Genomic DNA, 17,106 nt, shown 5'->3' with positions numbered 1-17,106 from the left:
CAACTGAAAAATGAAAAATAGAAATCTTAGTATACATTACTCGATAAAGTATGCAATGATTGGCCACAATAAGATGCCTCAGTGAGGTGTGGAAAGCACAGCACAAAGGCCTAGTACCAGGTGAAATGTAGGAGGAGCCAGGCCCAGGGTCACCCCACAGTGCAACTAAATCTACCACTAGGGAGATGAGACCACTGGCAAGTTAAGTGACCTTCAGCCGGTAAGGAGAGGGAGTTGCTCCACTTTGACAAGGATGTTGATGGAGTCCTGAAGCCACAGCCAGGGGGAGATGTTGGACAGAAACCCCTGTCTTTGTTGAACCCCAGTGACACGGCTGAGAGGTTTGGAGTCAGAGAACAGATGGTAACCTCCAACTGCTGGAAGATGAAGATCAGATGGTTATCTGAGAAACGAGCTCTGAAAGATAGTGAGGAAGAAGCTGGTCACTGCATAAAGCATTGGTGGCACAGGAGTTGGGTAGAGTGAGAGCTAGGAAGCTGTTTGTCATGTAAAATACCAATAATCTGCTGGTTCCAGCTTCTCAGAAGAAAATTTGCTGCTTTTTTTTTCTTTCCAGTTTAATTAAATAAATACATTAGGGTTTTAGACGAATGAAGCATTTTGAAAACAGGATATATAGAAACTTTGGTTGTGTGTTAGGCTTTTCTACTATTTACACATTTTTATTTTACAGACCAAACAATTGAAAAACTAATGATCCAGAGTCAGATCCAGATGAAGATATCCCAGCAAACACCGCAAACACAAAGTATCGACTATATGTGTGCTTATTTTACAGATGGAAGTGGACCACTTAAAGAAGAACCTGTCGAAATAAAAATGAAAGCATCCGTGTGTGTGTGTGTGATCACCACACTGGAGGTCATCATCTGAAAACATTTTCACTGTTGGTCGAGACACTTCAGCCAAAACAAAGTTTGTGCCAAATAATCAACTCAGCACCATGGAATCAGCCACCAACCTGCCCCGCCCCACCCCACCCCCCGTCATCCCGATGCCGCCTTATCCTGTGTTTGCTTACATTTTTCTGTTCAGTTTACTGCTATCTTGTTGGAGCTTGCCGTACCACTGGTACCAACTGACCACGGCCTGTCACTTTGTGTTGCCGCGGTTACAAAACAATGACACTGAGCCATGGTTACCGTGGTGACATCACTGGTACTATTTGTGTCTGAGCATGAAGGAGACTCGGGACTTGACCTCCATAGTATGGTTGGTGCAGATGACCTCTGTGCTGTTGTGTGTCTACTCTGTGGCCTTTGCCTCTCATCTGTGAGTGTGTGTTTTCCATCTGTGTGAGGACTGCAGTTCTAGACCTGCAAACGCAGGTTGTTTTGGCTAGTCCTGGCTTCTTCAACGGGTAGGATCTAGGTTAGGATTTCTGTTTTGGGTTAAAACGCAGACTTTGAGTCACATCAGTAGCATTACATTTTCAGGACACACTGAGACAGGGCTGGGGGTTAAACACAATCTCGGCAACAATGATACACCGATGAGTAATGTTTGATTGATGATTGTATCTGGGTCAACTTGCTACACAGTAATCCTATTAGACCACAGCAACCAGGTTATGTAGCTGTTACCAGTGGGACCAAAGCATGGAAAAACACAGAAGCTGTTGGAAACATAATGAGGAGAGTCAGATCACACAACACTGATGATTTAGAAATGGTTTGGGTGGAAAAAGAGCATCACAATATCTGCTGTAAAACATTTAGACAACCATTTTTGACAAAGACAAGAACTGCAACAAACCATTTCTACCATTTGAAAAGGTAACGTTACCATCCACCATCCCAGTATACAAAAAGTCACAGAGTGTGCTGCCAAGCAGCAGCACTAGCAGCCGAGCCCCTTGTGCAAATGTTCAGACCCCAGCAGCAGTGGCTGCTGCCATTTGAGGCATTACCCAGTATGATAAGAGCTCAAACAGAAGTAGGAACAAACCAGGTGCACTTTTATACTTTATGGGGAAAAATATGACAATTGTTAACAGTGAAGCAGTGAAAAAAAGCCCGATTTCTAAAGTTTGACGAAAGTAGTGAAAATGAAAGATGTTTTAAAAAGAGCGTGGACTCAGCTTTATGCAGAATGTGGGGGGAAAGTGGAAGAGCAGCTTTACACACATTGCCAACACTACTGACATGTATCTGCACAGTCTTACATGAAAGTCGTTGCTCCTGGCCAAAAGATAGTCCTGCGCATAACCCCCCATAAAACTGCAAAATGTTGATTTTACATTTTGATATTTGTACAGATTTATACAACAAAAATGAACTTTAACCCCACCTTTAGAGGGCTAACTCAGCAAGAATCCAAACAGCACAAGTCAAACAGTTCCATTGACAAAATTTAAAACTGCCCTGAGATATTTGGCTGCCGATTGCAATTTTATTTGAAGAAAAATACTTGGTTTAGTTTTTTGCTGTGAAATTCAAAATCCAAACCACAATACACCTGATGTTGACCTTTACCAGGTAAAGGGTGAAGTAAGAGATTTAAGGAATGTAGTTCATGAAAGGTCCTCACAGGAAAAGGAAGATAAAAATGTGTGTGTGCGTGCGTGCATGTGTGTGTTTATTATCATGTAAGGCTCTTTGCCTCTCTTCCTTATATGTGCACAGAATCTATGGCAACCCATCACTGTGGCCTTCCTGTTTTTGACTCTAAATCTGTTTGTCTTTCTTTTGTATGACAACAAGAAAACTGCTACAACCGAGGCTCCAAAATGTTTTCTTGACTTGGTCCTTTCTTTCCAGGATTGTGATAAATATATACTTTTATAATTCAGTGTAATAAAGATGATATTATGTACTCTATGCATATGTAATTTTATTTTTTAAAAAACCTGACAAATGGTCGAATTGTCTGCAGATGAAATGTGCGTGCGATCGCATGGTGTTAGTCACGATGTGGAGACCAAAGCCTCTTCACACACCGAATGCTGGTCCTACCATGGAAGTCACCGAATTATTGAAATCTGGGTAACAGCTTGGTTAAAAGTTAAGGTTAGGTTAAGGCTTTGAGGAAGGGTTGTAGCAGGAACGGTTAGGGTCAGGATAAGTCTACAGGAAGTCAGTGCAAGTCAGTGTAATGTTGAACATTGCGTAATTAATGGCAGTTTTCTTTTAAGAAGTAGACAGACTGCTGAATGTGCGTAAAAACTTCCTTATTACTGTATCCACAGTTGGAAAGGACAGTATGTATATGGCATCCTCTCCCCCATGGGGAACGCATGTCCCCTCTGTTAGGGTTTGATAGATGGTCTCTGGCTGTATCTATAGTCACAAGCCGGTGACTAACTGAGAATAATCAGCCACATCACGTAGCCTTGATTCTCCGAAGAACACTGTGTAAACATGTCCCCTTTAACAATCGCTTGGCGCCATTATATTTGGCTGTTATTTAGAAGCTGTGTTTGGAAATACTGAAATAGCTGCCCATGGAGAGCAGAGAAAGTATAAGGCCATCATAAGATAAGTGAAACCTGAGTCGGGATAATAGTTAACCGATGAGAAAAAACTGATATCAGCCCCCTGCTGATTTCATTTACTAGGAAGACGTAACTGAGAATAACTTGGCTGCCATGTAGAGGAGGGTACCCGAAGGACGCCGTTTTATATTTAGACAAACAGAGACGTGGCGATAACATTTCAGACTGTGGCCAGTGCGGTGGAGACGGAAACCGTCCTGATGTTATCCTGAAATATAAACTCGCTCCTCGTGGGAAACGTTAAACCAGGTTAAAGGTGAGAGACAGGATAATAATTCAACTTCTGGATGCATTTTTGTTTCCCCCCTTTCTCCACATCTCCTCCTCTTTCTTGGGGATCTGGTCGAATCCAGTCTGGGAGAAGCGGACTTCTTGGTGCGAGATAATCAGCAGATGATGTGAGTAAATGAGGCGGAGATGCGCGGGGACAAACTCAGACGCGCTCTTCACCGGCCACGACAGGTGCGCAGCAAGTGAAGAGGACAAGACAGAATAAAGGAAATAACGGGAGGGAGAGCTGGAAAGTAATCGGAGAAGGAGATAAAACAAAACCACTCTCCAGGTTCTCGCGATGGAAACGGGGCAGAGCGCGCAGAGCACCGACCTGGGAGGGGAGCACTCCGTAGGAGTGTGCGTGATGGAGCGAGACAGGGACCGGGAGAAGGGCGAGGTGTCCAGCCCGAGTCCTCTGTTCAAACAGCGTTCTCTACGGGTGGTGTATGTCCTGAACGACGGGCTGAAGTCAGTGATGGCCAGCAGCCCGGAGTCCGGAGCGCTGCAGTGTCTGCAGAGAGCCTGCGACTCGGAGAGCGCTCTGCTCACCACCGTCACCTTCGGAAGGCTGGACTTCGGAGAAACATCGGTGCTGGATAGTTTCTACGATGCAGGTGTGTGTGTCAAGAAACACTTTGGTTTTGGTCATTTGCAGGTGAAAAGATGAAGTCGTCTTCTGTGGGTCAGAACTAGACTAAAGTTGTTTGAAGAGTTGTTGTCTCCTCAGTTACACAACAGCTGTTTTAACAGTATGTGATGGTGAAACAGTGAAAAGCCGTTGAAACAGTTGTATAGGCAAATCATCACACTTTAATTCCCCTCAGGCCATATACACAGGATAATTCACCTTCATTATTATTGTAACAATAAAGCGATCTTCTTTTATTGGAACAATAATTTATTTGTTTATTATCTGATTGTTTGAATGTGCAGTACTCACCACTATGTGACATAGTAACTATACTACTCATCGTCCAGTGGGTAACATTTGATGTGTAACCACACATCAATGTGTGTATATAAATTATTTGTGTGCTCATTCAGTCCTCGGCCGTCAGTGCTCAATGGGCAATGCATCAGTGTGAAATAATTATCATCACATAGATCTTTTTATATTTATTAGTAATTTGTTTTTATGTTTTTACATTTAAATAGTACTAGCACTATAGTATAGTATGTATTGTGTTATATGTGCGTATTGTTGCACTATCTGAGAAGCTGCCAACTAAATTTCATTGTAAGTATACCATAACAGTAAAGACTCTTTCTCTTTTTTGCTATTATTCAGCTATTAAGACAGTTACTAAACCTGAAAGTCTTTGTTGACCCTGAGCAAATTGTCACCATTTTGTCTTCTTCATGAGAAGCTGACACCCAGCTTCTTATCAGGGCAGTGAAACCACAGTCTGCCTCAAAAGCTTTTAATTGCCAGCTGTGTAAACAGGGTGATGAGCACCTCTGCTGACAGACACAGGTGGAGGTTTTAGTAGTTCAAATACTAGACGAGGTGGCTCTGCAGAAAGAGTCACACTGGCTGAGTTCATCGTCTGGATACGAATGACTACAGCATGTGGTTACTTTGGGAGAAGAAGGAAAAATGAACTGCTTGGACAAGTTAAACCTTTTCACTTGTCAGAGCAGGTAAAACACTGGTGTAAATGATGACTCAGTGACACTGGAACTTTCCCAATAGGCTGTGACACAGAGCTGGGAACTGGTAAAGCTGTATAGCCAAAACAATGAAATCCTTGTTGATGTAATTCATTTCTCCTGTAGTTTTCCTGTCATGACATGTCAAAACGTTCGCCCTGTGTACTGTAAGTGTACAGCCTGATGTTACTCTGTGGGCATCAGACTGTAGTTTTATTAGTTGTGGTCTGCAACTGGATTGCAATGAAGTTTTGGACAAACATTCAAGGTCCCCAGAGGATTAATCCCAGTGACCTTCACCTGATTTTACCTCCAGCACCTTCATGAGGTTTGTGATTTTGAGAGAAATGTCTCAACAACTATTGGATGGATTGTAACGCCAGTTTTGTGCCAACATTCACAGTGCCCAGAGAATAAATCTTAATTTCACTGGTGACTTTTCATCTCCTGCCACCGGCAGTCTGCGCCCGATTTCTTATAGCCTTTATACAAGTCACTGTTAATATTCTGACCAGATATTTATCCTTTTGTTGTGTGTGATTATTTTTAAAATTACAAAAAATGAAGCTGAAACATTTCTTTGTGAACAGCATGCCTCAATTTGATTTGATTTCCTTACATACTGTTTTTAGTCATTTGATTAATGTTGGCCATTTCCAGAATACATGTCCATGATCAAGATCTATACAGTAGAGTGTTTCACTGAAGTGTTTACTTTTTATTTTTGGTGTTGTCAAAATGTGACCATAGACACCTGTTATTCTTGTCATGGCCGTCATCTTTCTAGACATTGCGGTTGTGGACATGAGCGATGTGTTTCGGCAACCCTCCTTGTTTTACCACCTGGGCGTGAGGGAGAGCTTTGACATGGCCAACAATGTCATCCTGTACCATGACACTGACCCTGATACAGCCCAGTCACTGAAGGTACGCACACACACGCACACACACACACACACACACACACACACACACACACACACACACACACCTCTGTTTGAATCGCCTGTCAGTGTAATCACATTTCATGGAGGCAACTGCTTTGTGCCTCCTTAGAGCAAAGGGATCCACTAAGTTGTTTACAGACTAGTGTGAGAGTGTGGATATGTACAGTCAGTTGTTTCAAATAGAAATTTAGCAGTGCATTTCAAGAATACACAAGTAGCTTTGGCATCCAGCCTTGAAATTCATTCTCTCATGCTGTTTGTTTTATCTCCTTACAGGACATGGTGGCACAGAAAAACACAGTAAGGTTCTGCGTGTGTGTGTGTGTGTGTGTGTGTGTGAGTTCTTGTACTTGCTATATAGTGAGGCCCATAAAAGTTTTTTTTTTTGCTGCAGAATGAGGACATTTTTGGAAAGTGAGTACATTTTGGCCGCTCCTCACTTTCTGAAACAACTTTTTGAGGGTTAAGACTTGGTTTTAGGATAAAGGGTAGAATTATGTTCAGTTTAGGCTTAGGTTATGGCTAGGCATTTAGTTCTGATGATTTAGGTTAGGGTAAGGGCTAGCGAATGAATTATGTCAATCAATGTCCTCACAAAGATAGAAGTACAACTTTGTGTGTGTGCATTTCAATGTGATTCATGTGCACATGCTGTCTCGTGCTATTTCTGGAATAATATTTGTGGGACTAGTTCTGATTGTCCTCTCATACACAAAAGCACACAGGGATGAATCTACATGCTGTCCCTCTCTCATCCACACCCACGTTGGTCTTATTATAGCTGTGAGGACCCCAATAATAACATCACCATCAATAATAATGTATGTATTGTGTGTGTGTGTGTGTGTGTGTGTGTATGTCTATGGAGTAGGCTGCTCATCCTCCAGCATTAGGTTTTCCCTGGGTTCAGTTGCCTCCAGAGTACAGAGGCTCTGGATTGCGCAATAAAGTAGGTGCTATACTGCAGCAAAGCATGCTGGGAGATTCTCTCAAAGACTAATAATAACAATAACAAACATGGAGGAAGGGCTAAAGGCCACTGACCTCCCCGTGGGATGCTGTGTGAATAAGAGATTAGAACTCATCTAACAACATGCAACTAAACAAAGCCAGAGGAGATCAAATCAGTTTCGGGTATAGAGGACACTCTGCAGTGCTCTGTTTTGATGATGATAGTATCATAGCTTTAGCTACAGAGTGTAATAAGTCACAGCAAAAATAGTACATAAAACAGGAACTGTCCTCTCCTCGATGGGATGTTAAAATTTATGGTGATGCATTCTGCCAATGAGGACATCACATCCAAATATCCTGCCTTCAGGGTGAACTGCTTATCCTCTCCTTCAAAATGATATTAAAAGAAGAATAGCATTGCTTTTTGTATTGCATGGTAATAAAAATCACCATTTGTTGTGTTGTAAGTAGTCATACTTTGTAATGTTGTGAATATATTGTGAGGCATGCCTAACACACAGTGTGCAGCCTTACAGAAGCTACACCACCTACAGAAAGCTTCATGTAGACCAGAGGCAGTCAGCTGTTGCTACAGCTTTCTGCTTTGCAGCAATCCCTTTGATTCAATTCAGTTCAATTCAATTTTTTTTTTTTTGTATAGCACCAAATCACAGCAATAGTCATTTCAGGACACTTTACAAAGTAAGATCTAGACCTTACCATTATTATTATTATTATAGAGGAAAAGCCAAACAACTCCCCCTTGAGCAGCACTTGGTGACAGTGAGGAGGAAAAACTCCCTTTAACGGAAGAAACCTCCGACAGACCCCGGCTCTTGGTGGGCGGCCTTCTGCCTCGACTGGTTGGTGTGAGTGGATAGAGGAGAGACAAAAGAAAAGAAAAGCAACAAGACACAATAAACACAACAACAAACAATCAAACACTGGGCAGGTTGATGTGGCCAGTGACTGCTCATCAGAAACATAGAGCTCCAGAGCCAGGACTACCTGCAGAAAGGTACAGGGAGAGAGAGAAGACACACTACGGGAGAGAGGAGACACACAGCTAGTGACACGTAGTGATGGCATATAGATGGATGGAGCGAGAGGAGAGGAAGTCAGAGCACGGTGAAGACTTTATCATGGAAGTTTTAACTAAATAACTGTGGAGCCAGTGACTGTGTTTGATCTGTCCAGATGATGGATGACATTTTAATGTGTTTTTAGAATATGTTAAATAGCAGAAACCTGACAATGAACACAGGAAGAATCATACATTAAAAGCAGAAATTGCTGAACTTTTGCCATTTTGTCATTGTGTACACAGTGGGTGCACCCAAAGAATATTTTCACCTTTCTTAAAGGTCCTGCATACCTTTGGTTAACTCCTCACTAGGGTTTTCACTTTGCCCAATGACAAACTTGTGTTTGACTGGCATATCCTTCACTCTTCTCATCATTCACTTTTACCTATGTACCATTTCCACTGGTACTTAATCTCACAGTCCCCAGCCTCGCTCCATGCACCTCCAGAGGTGTGGTCTAATTATCCAGAATAAGTGAAAATATCTTAAATTAAAATCAACAATAAAGAGAGATTTTTGATCATCAAACTAAACTTCAGCATGACACAAAATACCCGAGTCAGTCTATAAGACAGAAGTTGAATAAGTGCACTGTCTTGCAGAGAAGGAACAAAAATTAACAAGGACAGACAAAAAAGGAAAAATCATTTGGAGTTGCAACGTGCATTTGTGTGCATTCATTTGTACTGTGAATATTAACAGCCAAGTGAGTCTTATTACTTGGGTTAACCTTTGCTGATGTTGTCATGATGCCAACAAACAATCTGAGTGGTGCACTTGAGCCCCTTCTTGTACTAATCCTCCTCATTAATCACACTCAGTCCCCACTGTCTCCATCCATCCAGCCCCCTCCTTCCTCTTTCTCTGACTATACTTTACACCTGGCATCATGATCCTGCATGTGTTTGTCTGATAAATGGTTGTATCGTATTTACACCAGACATTTAAAATGTACTTCCAGGACTCACTGAAATCTGAGTCCTCTTTATCCTTTGATAGAGCTGTTTGCTTTTTTAAATGAAATGCTCCCTTGCTTTCTACTTCCAGGCATCGAGTGGTAACTACTATTTCATCCCATACATAGTGACTCCTAACCATGAGTATATGTGTTGTGAGAGTGACGCCCAGCGCAGAGCCAGTGAGTACATGCAGCCCAGCTGGGATAACCTGCTGGGGCCGCTCTGTGTTCCCCTGACCGACCGCTTCACCAGCCTGCTGAAGGACATTCACGTCACATCCTGGTGAGACACACGTAGACATAAAGAAAACACTGTCATACACAAGTCAAGACAGACACTTATCATACAGACGGGTGATAAATTAAAGGGAGAAACCTGAATAAATGAATCTCTTCCATGATAACAATGTCCCTTTCACAGGTCACAGGGGTCACTGGATGATGGAACCGGTCACTGCCTGTGGCAGTGTTTTAGTGTAATTTGGTATATGTTTTCTTTTCTTGTAGATATGATTAAGGTTCAAAGTAAATTTTGAAGCTTATGACAAAATGATCTGTTTTGAAGTTGTCGCTGAAGTCCAGCTTAGAGTCCTTCTTCAAGTCTTCACATAAACTTCTGAGTCTTAACCTCCCACCACTACAGTCACTGTTACAGTGTGAGCAGCATCAGGGGTTTTTATCTGTCACTCTTCTGCTCTCGTTGTTATTTTACTCCCTTTCTTTTCACTTCTCTTTCCTTCTTGTCTTTTGGCTTTTGCAGTGCCTCCTTCAAGGACACCCTGCTCAACGACATCAGGAAAGCCAGGGAGAAGTACCAAGGAGAGGAGCTGGCTAAGGAGCTCTCACGTATCAAACTCCGAATCGACAACACAGAGGTCCTCACTCAGGACATCGTCATGAACCTGCTGTTTTCCTACAGAGACATACAGGTACAAACAACATGGTCTAAAACAGGAACAATAACAACATATAGTTTACCTTTGTTAGGCAAGGCAGCTGTATTTGTATAGCATGTTCCATATACAGAGGCAAGTCAAAGTGCTTTACAGAGACAAGAAAACAGAGTAACAGCATTTAAAACAATACGCATTAAACCAGAATAAAATCAATTAAGACAAAGTGAAGATAAAACATTTTTAAAATGAGGGAAAATACATAAAATCAAAATAAGAGCAAACAGACAAAATAAAAGATCTGAAAGAGAAAACTAACAGTTACAGTGCAGAAAGTACAGCATAGAAACCAGTCGAACAAAGGCACAGGTAAACAGCCACAGTAAGCACATTTCATCATGAAGGACATACTATCATTTCCCCTTAACTGACCATCAGGACTATGACGCCATGGTGAAGCTGGTGGAAACTCTGGAGATGCTACCAACTTGTGATCTGGCAACTCAGCCAATGATCCAGTTCCACTACGCCTTCGCTCTCAACAGGTACACACCAGCAGAGGGCAGATTTAGAACATTTGGACAGGGTGGCCAGACTGTGGCATAGACTCAGAGAGGGGTGGCACATCTGAAATACATGTAAAAACCAACTCAAGCCCTTAGTCTTGTAAAATAATAAGCCATACACGGTTAAGAAACGAATTGTCTATTTTGTGTAAAATGAGGTGAATCATGCCAAGTACTCCACAAAAACACAATCGAAAAAGTTAATACAAATATCTTGCTGAATGCATGATATTAAATAAAACTAACTTGACCAATATCAGTTATAAAGCACCAGAAAAATGTTAGCTGTTGTTTTTTTTAATTTTTAATTCATTAATACTGACAAACATCTGAACCCTGGTGGCGGTAGCACCAGGGGTGGCCAGTCAGATTCTTGGCTCTGCCTATACACACCAGCTGGATTCAGATTCTGTGTAGATGAGAATTCATGCACAGTCTACCAAACAAGAACTTTTATTTAACCCTGAAACTAAAATATATTTTATTTTATGTACAGCACGAGGGTGTTAGAATACAGTACATCTGTTCTTTTTAGGCTGTTTCGAAAAATTTCTTGCTCAGTTGTACTGCAAAATGAAATAGTGATTACCTTTTAAAACTTTAACCCCTGGACTATAACGATGTTTGGGGTATCATACCAAACTAACGTCAGACTTTTTTTTTTTTTTTTTTTTTGACTGACATATTTAAAGCATAACTTCTGCAAGGCTTTAAACCAATGCAGGAATTTAAAAACTCATTTTAGACAAGATTATATAAGCTTTAGTGATTCCACAAGTTTTTGTAAAGTTTATTTATGTTTAAGTTTCCCTTAAAATGTAAGATGTAAGGCCAGGATTGTCTCCACATTTATTGTGTACCACAAAGACAAAAGACAGTTACTACATAATTAGTCTAAATTTAGTTGAGATCTGATGTGATGTCATCTGTTTTACTATATATAAGAAATTATTACACTCTACAAATGTATAATTTCATGAAAACTGTCACAGAAACAGACAGCTAGATAGCTTGATAAAGCAGGAAACATGAATTTACAAAGAGTGTGTATGTTTGCAGGAGGAACAGTCCTGGTGACAGGGAGCAGGCTCTCAGAGTGATGCTGCAGGTGTTACAGTCTTGTGAACACCCAGCACCAGACATGTTCTGCCTCTGTGGACGGATATACAAGGACATCTTCCTTGACTCGGACTGCAAAGACACTAAAAACAGAGACAATGCCATACAGTGGTAAGAACACACAAAATAAAGGCACCCAAGTATTTCCATGGATTCACCTACATGTCCCTTCCCTCCTGCAGGTACAGGAAGGGTTTTGAGCTGCAGCCGACTCTCTATTCTGGGATCAACCTGGCTGTCCTCCTCATAGTTGCTGGCCAGCAGTTTGAGAGCTCAATTGAACTGAGAAAAATAGGTGAGAGGATGTTGAACTTGACACCCCTTTGATTGTTGTGCAATGCCCACAAAAGCTAGATAGCCTATTGATTGAATCAGGTGCATTCAGTGGCATATTGTTCACTACAGTTGCTTCATTTGTCTTTGCCAAACCTAGGTCAATATCAACACATGCTTATGGAGCTATAGTGATTTAACACAGAATAGCTTGGAAAAGTGATACAATAACAGCTCACTGTGTGTATAACTGAACTACCAGAGGTGCTGTTAAAAGGTAACACAACAGAAATGAGCAAGGCAAAATCATTTCCTCCAACTTTCTCCCTGCTAATAATCTTATGTCTTAGGTGTGCGTTTGAACAGTCTGTTGGGACGCAAGGGTTCCCTGGAGAAAATGAACAACTACTGGGATGTGGGCCAGTTCTTCACTGTTAGCATGCTAGCTAACGACATCCCTAAAGCTACGCAGGCTGCTGAGAAACTTTTCAAACTGAAGCCCCCGATCTGGTAAAAATGTTTAGATCAGTAAATATGGTTCTTTTAGATATTTCACTCTATAGTTGCTGTATAGTTTGTTATCAGCACTATTAGCAAGTTCTGGCCTGAAAAAAATTTCTACTGTATTTTTTAAGCTACAAAGTCCTAAAGAATAGTATTTTTCAGGTATTTGCGGTCGGTGGTGCAGAATCTGCAGTTGATCCTGAGGTTTAAGAAGCAGACGGTGGAACATTCCCCTCAGCGGGAGAGGCTCAACTTCTGGATGGACATCATCGTAGAGGCAACACAGCGCACCACCAATCGACTGCGCTTTCCAGTAAAAAACACACAAAAATGCTGAATTAAATATGCACCTTTAGAAACAGTATTTAAAGACATTTGATAACACATCCACTCATTCTTTTCTCTTACTGTTACAGGTGCTGATTCTGGAGCCAACCAAGCTGTACCAGCCGTCCTATGTGTCTATTAACAGTGAGGCAGAAGAGAAGAATGTCTCTATCTGGCATGTTAAGAACATCACCTTCTTGTCCATTCCTCTTCCTAAATGCCAAACAATTTCATTGTTAAACAACTGACAATTACTGTAACTGTTACTAAGTGCATTCCATGGACCAGATGTTTTGCAAATTTTCAATTTGCACATAAAACATACAACATTCAAAACAGTCCTATCTAATGTTTATGCTTGGCTGAGGTGGAAAAGTTGGTTAACTGATAAAACCAAACTGTTACAAAGTGGAAAGAATTACAGTGTAAATCATGACGTATATGAAGCATGCGACTTAAACACTTATTCAAGGTTTCACTCTAATGAAGGCATTAAAAATACTGGCAGACGAAACATCATATATAGGTGGACCGATGACGATACTGTAACGTTTCTCAAATTGAAACATGAAACAAATAGAAATACCAGATTTCCATCATGTTTTCTACCTGGTTTCTCATCATTTGAGGTTTGATTGGTGCTCTTGTAATTACATCATCTTGTTGTTCTCTTCTGCAATGGCTCCTGACTGGGGACCTAGCGCTACCAACTATTCACCTTGATGAATCAGCATCCTAGTTTTCTCATAACGGTACTGGATGGAGACATGCAATAATCTGCATTTTCTTTTTTTAAAATTTTCACAACTTTCTGATGGAAACCTGGTTCTTCTTATCAAGACAGAACATCACACGTGCTTTTTCCTTCTGTTTCTTTCCCATTTTTAAACTTAAAATTTGAATGAGTCCTAATGCTTTAACCCTGTTTGCATGTGACCATTTTGAGCAAATATGAGCAATGTGAAAATTTAAATTTTCATTCACTTGGTTTGCAGAAGGGGATTCATGAGTGGAACTTCACTGCAATGTCCATCAAAGGCATTAGGTACGGCTAAATGGTTGGAGGTGAATACAATACATACAAAACATGTTTGATGTTAGGCACCTAAAAAAACATTCATTCATTTGTTATTTGGACTATTTGTGAAACGTTCATCTTTGCTTTTTATGTAATTTTTTAATTGTGACAAAATTTAGAGAAAGAAGAAAAAAATTAATCGAATTTTTAATTATTTTTTCGGTTCTGTACCGGGAAACAAAATTCCTAGTGTTTATAACATACTTGGCCAAATAAAGGTGATTATTAATTTATTCTGACTGTCCTGTCTGCAGTATCAGTAAGTTTGATGAGCGTTGCTGCTTCCTCTACGTCCATGATAACTCTGATGACTTCCAGATCTACTTCTCCACTGAGGAGCAGTGTGGTCGGTGAGGACACATACCTCTAGTTGTACAGTTGTTTCTGGTAAGGTGTGTGTGTTTGTTTGTGTGTCAGTTAAAGTAACTGGAAAAGGAGGAACAGGACCGAGGACCGACCAATGGGAAGACAGGCTGGGAGATGCAGAACAAATAGTATAATTTTAACACCAGGAAAACAAGAATTACTGTGACTCCAGGCAAAAAAAAAAAGAATGGAAAAGGGAGAACTTGAAACTGATTGAGAGTCAAAACAGGTGTCAGAACAAATAGGAAATCCAAAAACTGACAGGCAAAATCCAGGGGAATGGTGTGATGGCAAAGGAAGCTGGCTGCTGGGGAACAAGAACAGCTGGATAGGAGGATCCAGGTGCAGGCCCAGGGGCCGAAGGGGCATCAACTGGAGAGGCTGACCCAGGAACAGACTCTGAAGCTGAAGTGGTGTCAACCTGGGATGCTCACTCAGGAACCAACTCTGAAGCTGGGGAGGCACTCACCAGGGAGGCCAACTCAGAAACAGAAGGGGTGTCGGTGGCAAAAGCCACCCCAGGAACATACATGGTGTCAGCGACAGCCATCCCAAGATCAAACTCAGGAGCAGACGAGGCGCTGGCGAGGACAGCAGACTTGGGCAGATTTAGGAACAGGCAGCTGTTGGTGGACAGCCAATTCAGGGAGCACATGAAGTATAGCAACATCAGGCCTAGTCACTAAGAATACAGGTGGCTAGAATGCTAATTCTGTGAAGATGATCTGGAGAGTTGAAGGGGGAGCACAAGGGTATTTATTCAAAGGGAGTAGATGATCGAAGTGGAAACAGGTGAGCAGGAGTGGGGAGACAGATAACTGGGGACATCTGCTGGGTGGGTGGAGAACTGATTGACTGACTGTCTGTAAAGTGCATATGTGCAGTTGTATTACAACATGACCTGATCAGCATGATCTGGATAATAAATAACATGTGGTTGTGTGTGTATGTGTTTTAAGGTTCTGCTCCATGGTGAGAGAGATGATATCAGATGGTACGGGGAATGCTGTGGAGCTTGAAGGGGAGGCTGATGCAGATACCCTGGAGGTCAGGGGGGTTGTGTGCTTGTGTTTGTTTGCATGCATGTAGCCAAAACATTATTTTACAGCAAATATGCACCTTTACAGTTCCACTTTCTGAGTAACACTGTGTGTGTGTGTGTGTGTGTGTGTTGATCTTTGTGTGTTACAGTATGAATATGACACCAATGAGACAGGGGACAGGGTGGTGTTGGGACGTGGCACCTATGGAGTGGTGTATGCTGGGCGAGACCTCAGCAACCAGGTCCGAATCGCTATCAAAGAGATCCCTGAAAGAGACAGCAGGTAGGTGTGTGTGGTGTGTAAAAAGGTGATGAACGCTTTTGTTTTGTCTTTTCTTGGGAAACAAATCTGCTACACTTTCAGCTGTCCCTGTTAGGGGTCGCCACAGCAAATTGTCACACTGACAGCTCACACGGTGAAGTTTGGCACATGTTTTATGCCAGATGTTCTTCCTGATGCAACCCTGAATCGAACCCAGGCCGCAGCGGTGAAAGCGCTGAGAGCGCTGAATCCTAGCCACTCGACCATCAGGGGATGGTCTTTTTTGGAAAAAATGCATTTACTTATTTGTTGTGTGGAAGCGTATTTTCCCCATTCGCTTTTTCCTTATATAGTTTCAATTTGTGCTGGAGAAACATTGAATCCCTCTTCTTAAAACATAAACTCTTAGCTTGTAGAAAACCAAGACTGAGGACATCTTAAAGTTGTGTTCCTGTACCATATTTTTCACATTTCATCTGAGAATGTGTTTTGGCAGCAGCTTAAAGCTGAAAGGGCTAGCTAATGTTATATCCTGTGTATTAATAATTGTCTTATATCACTACTTACTTCTTACAAAATCTGGGTTTTTATACTGGAAAGCTGTGTTTAAATGTAAATATGTGAAGCATGTTGATGCTGTGGCAAAATGCATGTTTATCAAACTGAAACTATCTGAATAAATGGAGGAAAACAATCTATTTCCATCTACTTTTCTTTCTGTGGATCAGGTACTCTCAGCCCCTTCATGAAGAGATTGCCCTTCACAAGTACCTGAAGCACAGAAACATTGTTCAGTACTTGGGTTCTGTTTCTGAGAATGGATACATCAAGATCTTTATGGAACAAGTGCCTGGAGGTGTGTTTGTATGAGAGAGAGAACCAGATTGTGGAACAGTACTAGTACAATTAATTTCCTTGGTAAGAAACACAGCTGATAACTATGTACTATATATTCTACGTCTAAATGATGTGTTTCCCTGAAGGTAGGCAGATGTTTTTGATAGAACTCAGAGCTAATAATGGACAGGTTGTCTGAGATCGATTCTTGTGACCTCTCGGTTACTGGGCGGTCTCTCTAACTGCTTGGTCATCTTCCCATTTCATGATAGGTTTTGGACACTCCTTCTCTCCTTTCCCCAGGAAGCCTGTCTGCTTTGCTGCGATCTAAGTGGGGTCCACTGAAAGAGGCAACTATAATCTTCTACACCAGGCAGATCCTGGAGGGACTCCGATACCTGCACGAGAACCAGATCGTCCACCGAGATATCAAGGTACAGTACACGTAGTCCTGCTGA

General features: G+C 41.6%; 2 protein-coding genes across 3 annotated transcripts in view; both read left to right on the top strand.

Moving 5' to 3' along the window:
• sh3kbp1 (SH3-domain kinase binding protein 1) overlaps nucleotides 1–2,827 on the top strand; it is a 32,922-nt gene extending 30,095 nt beyond the window's left edge. For both annotated transcript variants that reach the window (XM_020601666.1, XM_020601674.1), the window contains one exon: nucleotides 800–2,827. In XM_020601666.1, the coding sequence (XP_020457322.1) occupies nucleotides 800–838 (39 nt within the window). In that variant the 3' untranslated portion in view covers nucleotides 839–2,827. The remainder of the gene's footprint in view (nucleotides 1–799) is intronic.
• A 655-nt stretch (nucleotides 2,828–3,482) lies between these two features.
• map3k15 (mitogen-activated protein kinase kinase kinase 15) overlaps nucleotides 3,483–17,106 on the top strand; it is a 28,904-nt gene continuing 15,280 nt past the window's right edge. Inside the window, exons 1-17 of the mRNA XM_020604248.1 lie at nucleotides 3,483–4,401; nucleotides 6,225–6,364; nucleotides 6,661–6,684; nucleotides 9,471–9,664; nucleotides 10,142–10,310; nucleotides 10,713–10,819; nucleotides 11,900–12,070; nucleotides 12,142–12,254; nucleotides 12,583–12,742; nucleotides 12,899–13,049; nucleotides 13,153–13,242; nucleotides 14,059–14,108; nucleotides 14,396–14,491; nucleotides 15,467–15,554; nucleotides 15,699–15,832; nucleotides 16,540–16,667; nucleotides 16,952–17,082. Of these exons, the coding sequence (XP_020459904.1) occupies nucleotides 4,086–4,401; nucleotides 6,225–6,364; nucleotides 6,661–6,684; nucleotides 9,471–9,664; nucleotides 10,142–10,310; nucleotides 10,713–10,819; nucleotides 11,900–12,070; nucleotides 12,142–12,254; nucleotides 12,583–12,742; nucleotides 12,899–13,049; nucleotides 13,153–13,242; nucleotides 14,059–14,108; nucleotides 14,396–14,491; nucleotides 15,467–15,554; nucleotides 15,699–15,832; nucleotides 16,540–16,667; nucleotides 16,952–17,082 (2,262 nt within the window). The 5' untranslated portion in view covers nucleotides 3,483–4,085. The remainder of the gene's footprint in view (nucleotides 4,402–6,224; nucleotides 6,365–6,660; nucleotides 6,685–9,470; nucleotides 9,665–10,141; nucleotides 10,311–10,712; nucleotides 10,820–11,899; nucleotides 12,071–12,141; nucleotides 12,255–12,582; nucleotides 12,743–12,898; nucleotides 13,050–13,152; nucleotides 13,243–14,058; nucleotides 14,109–14,395; nucleotides 14,492–15,466; nucleotides 15,555–15,698; nucleotides 15,833–16,539; nucleotides 16,668–16,951; nucleotides 17,083–17,106) is intronic.

The sequence above is a fragment of the Monopterus albus genome, unplaced genomic scaffold (genome assembly GCF_001952655.1).
Source record: "Monopterus albus unplaced genomic scaffold, M_albus_1.0 scaffold3.1, whole genome shotgun sequence".
Taxonomy (NCBI): domain Eukaryota; kingdom Metazoa; phylum Chordata; class Actinopteri; order Synbranchiformes; family Synbranchidae; genus Monopterus; species Monopterus albus.
The sequence above is the reverse complement of the archived record's forward strand: the minus strand, read 5'-3'. Positions and strand labels throughout refer to the sequence as shown.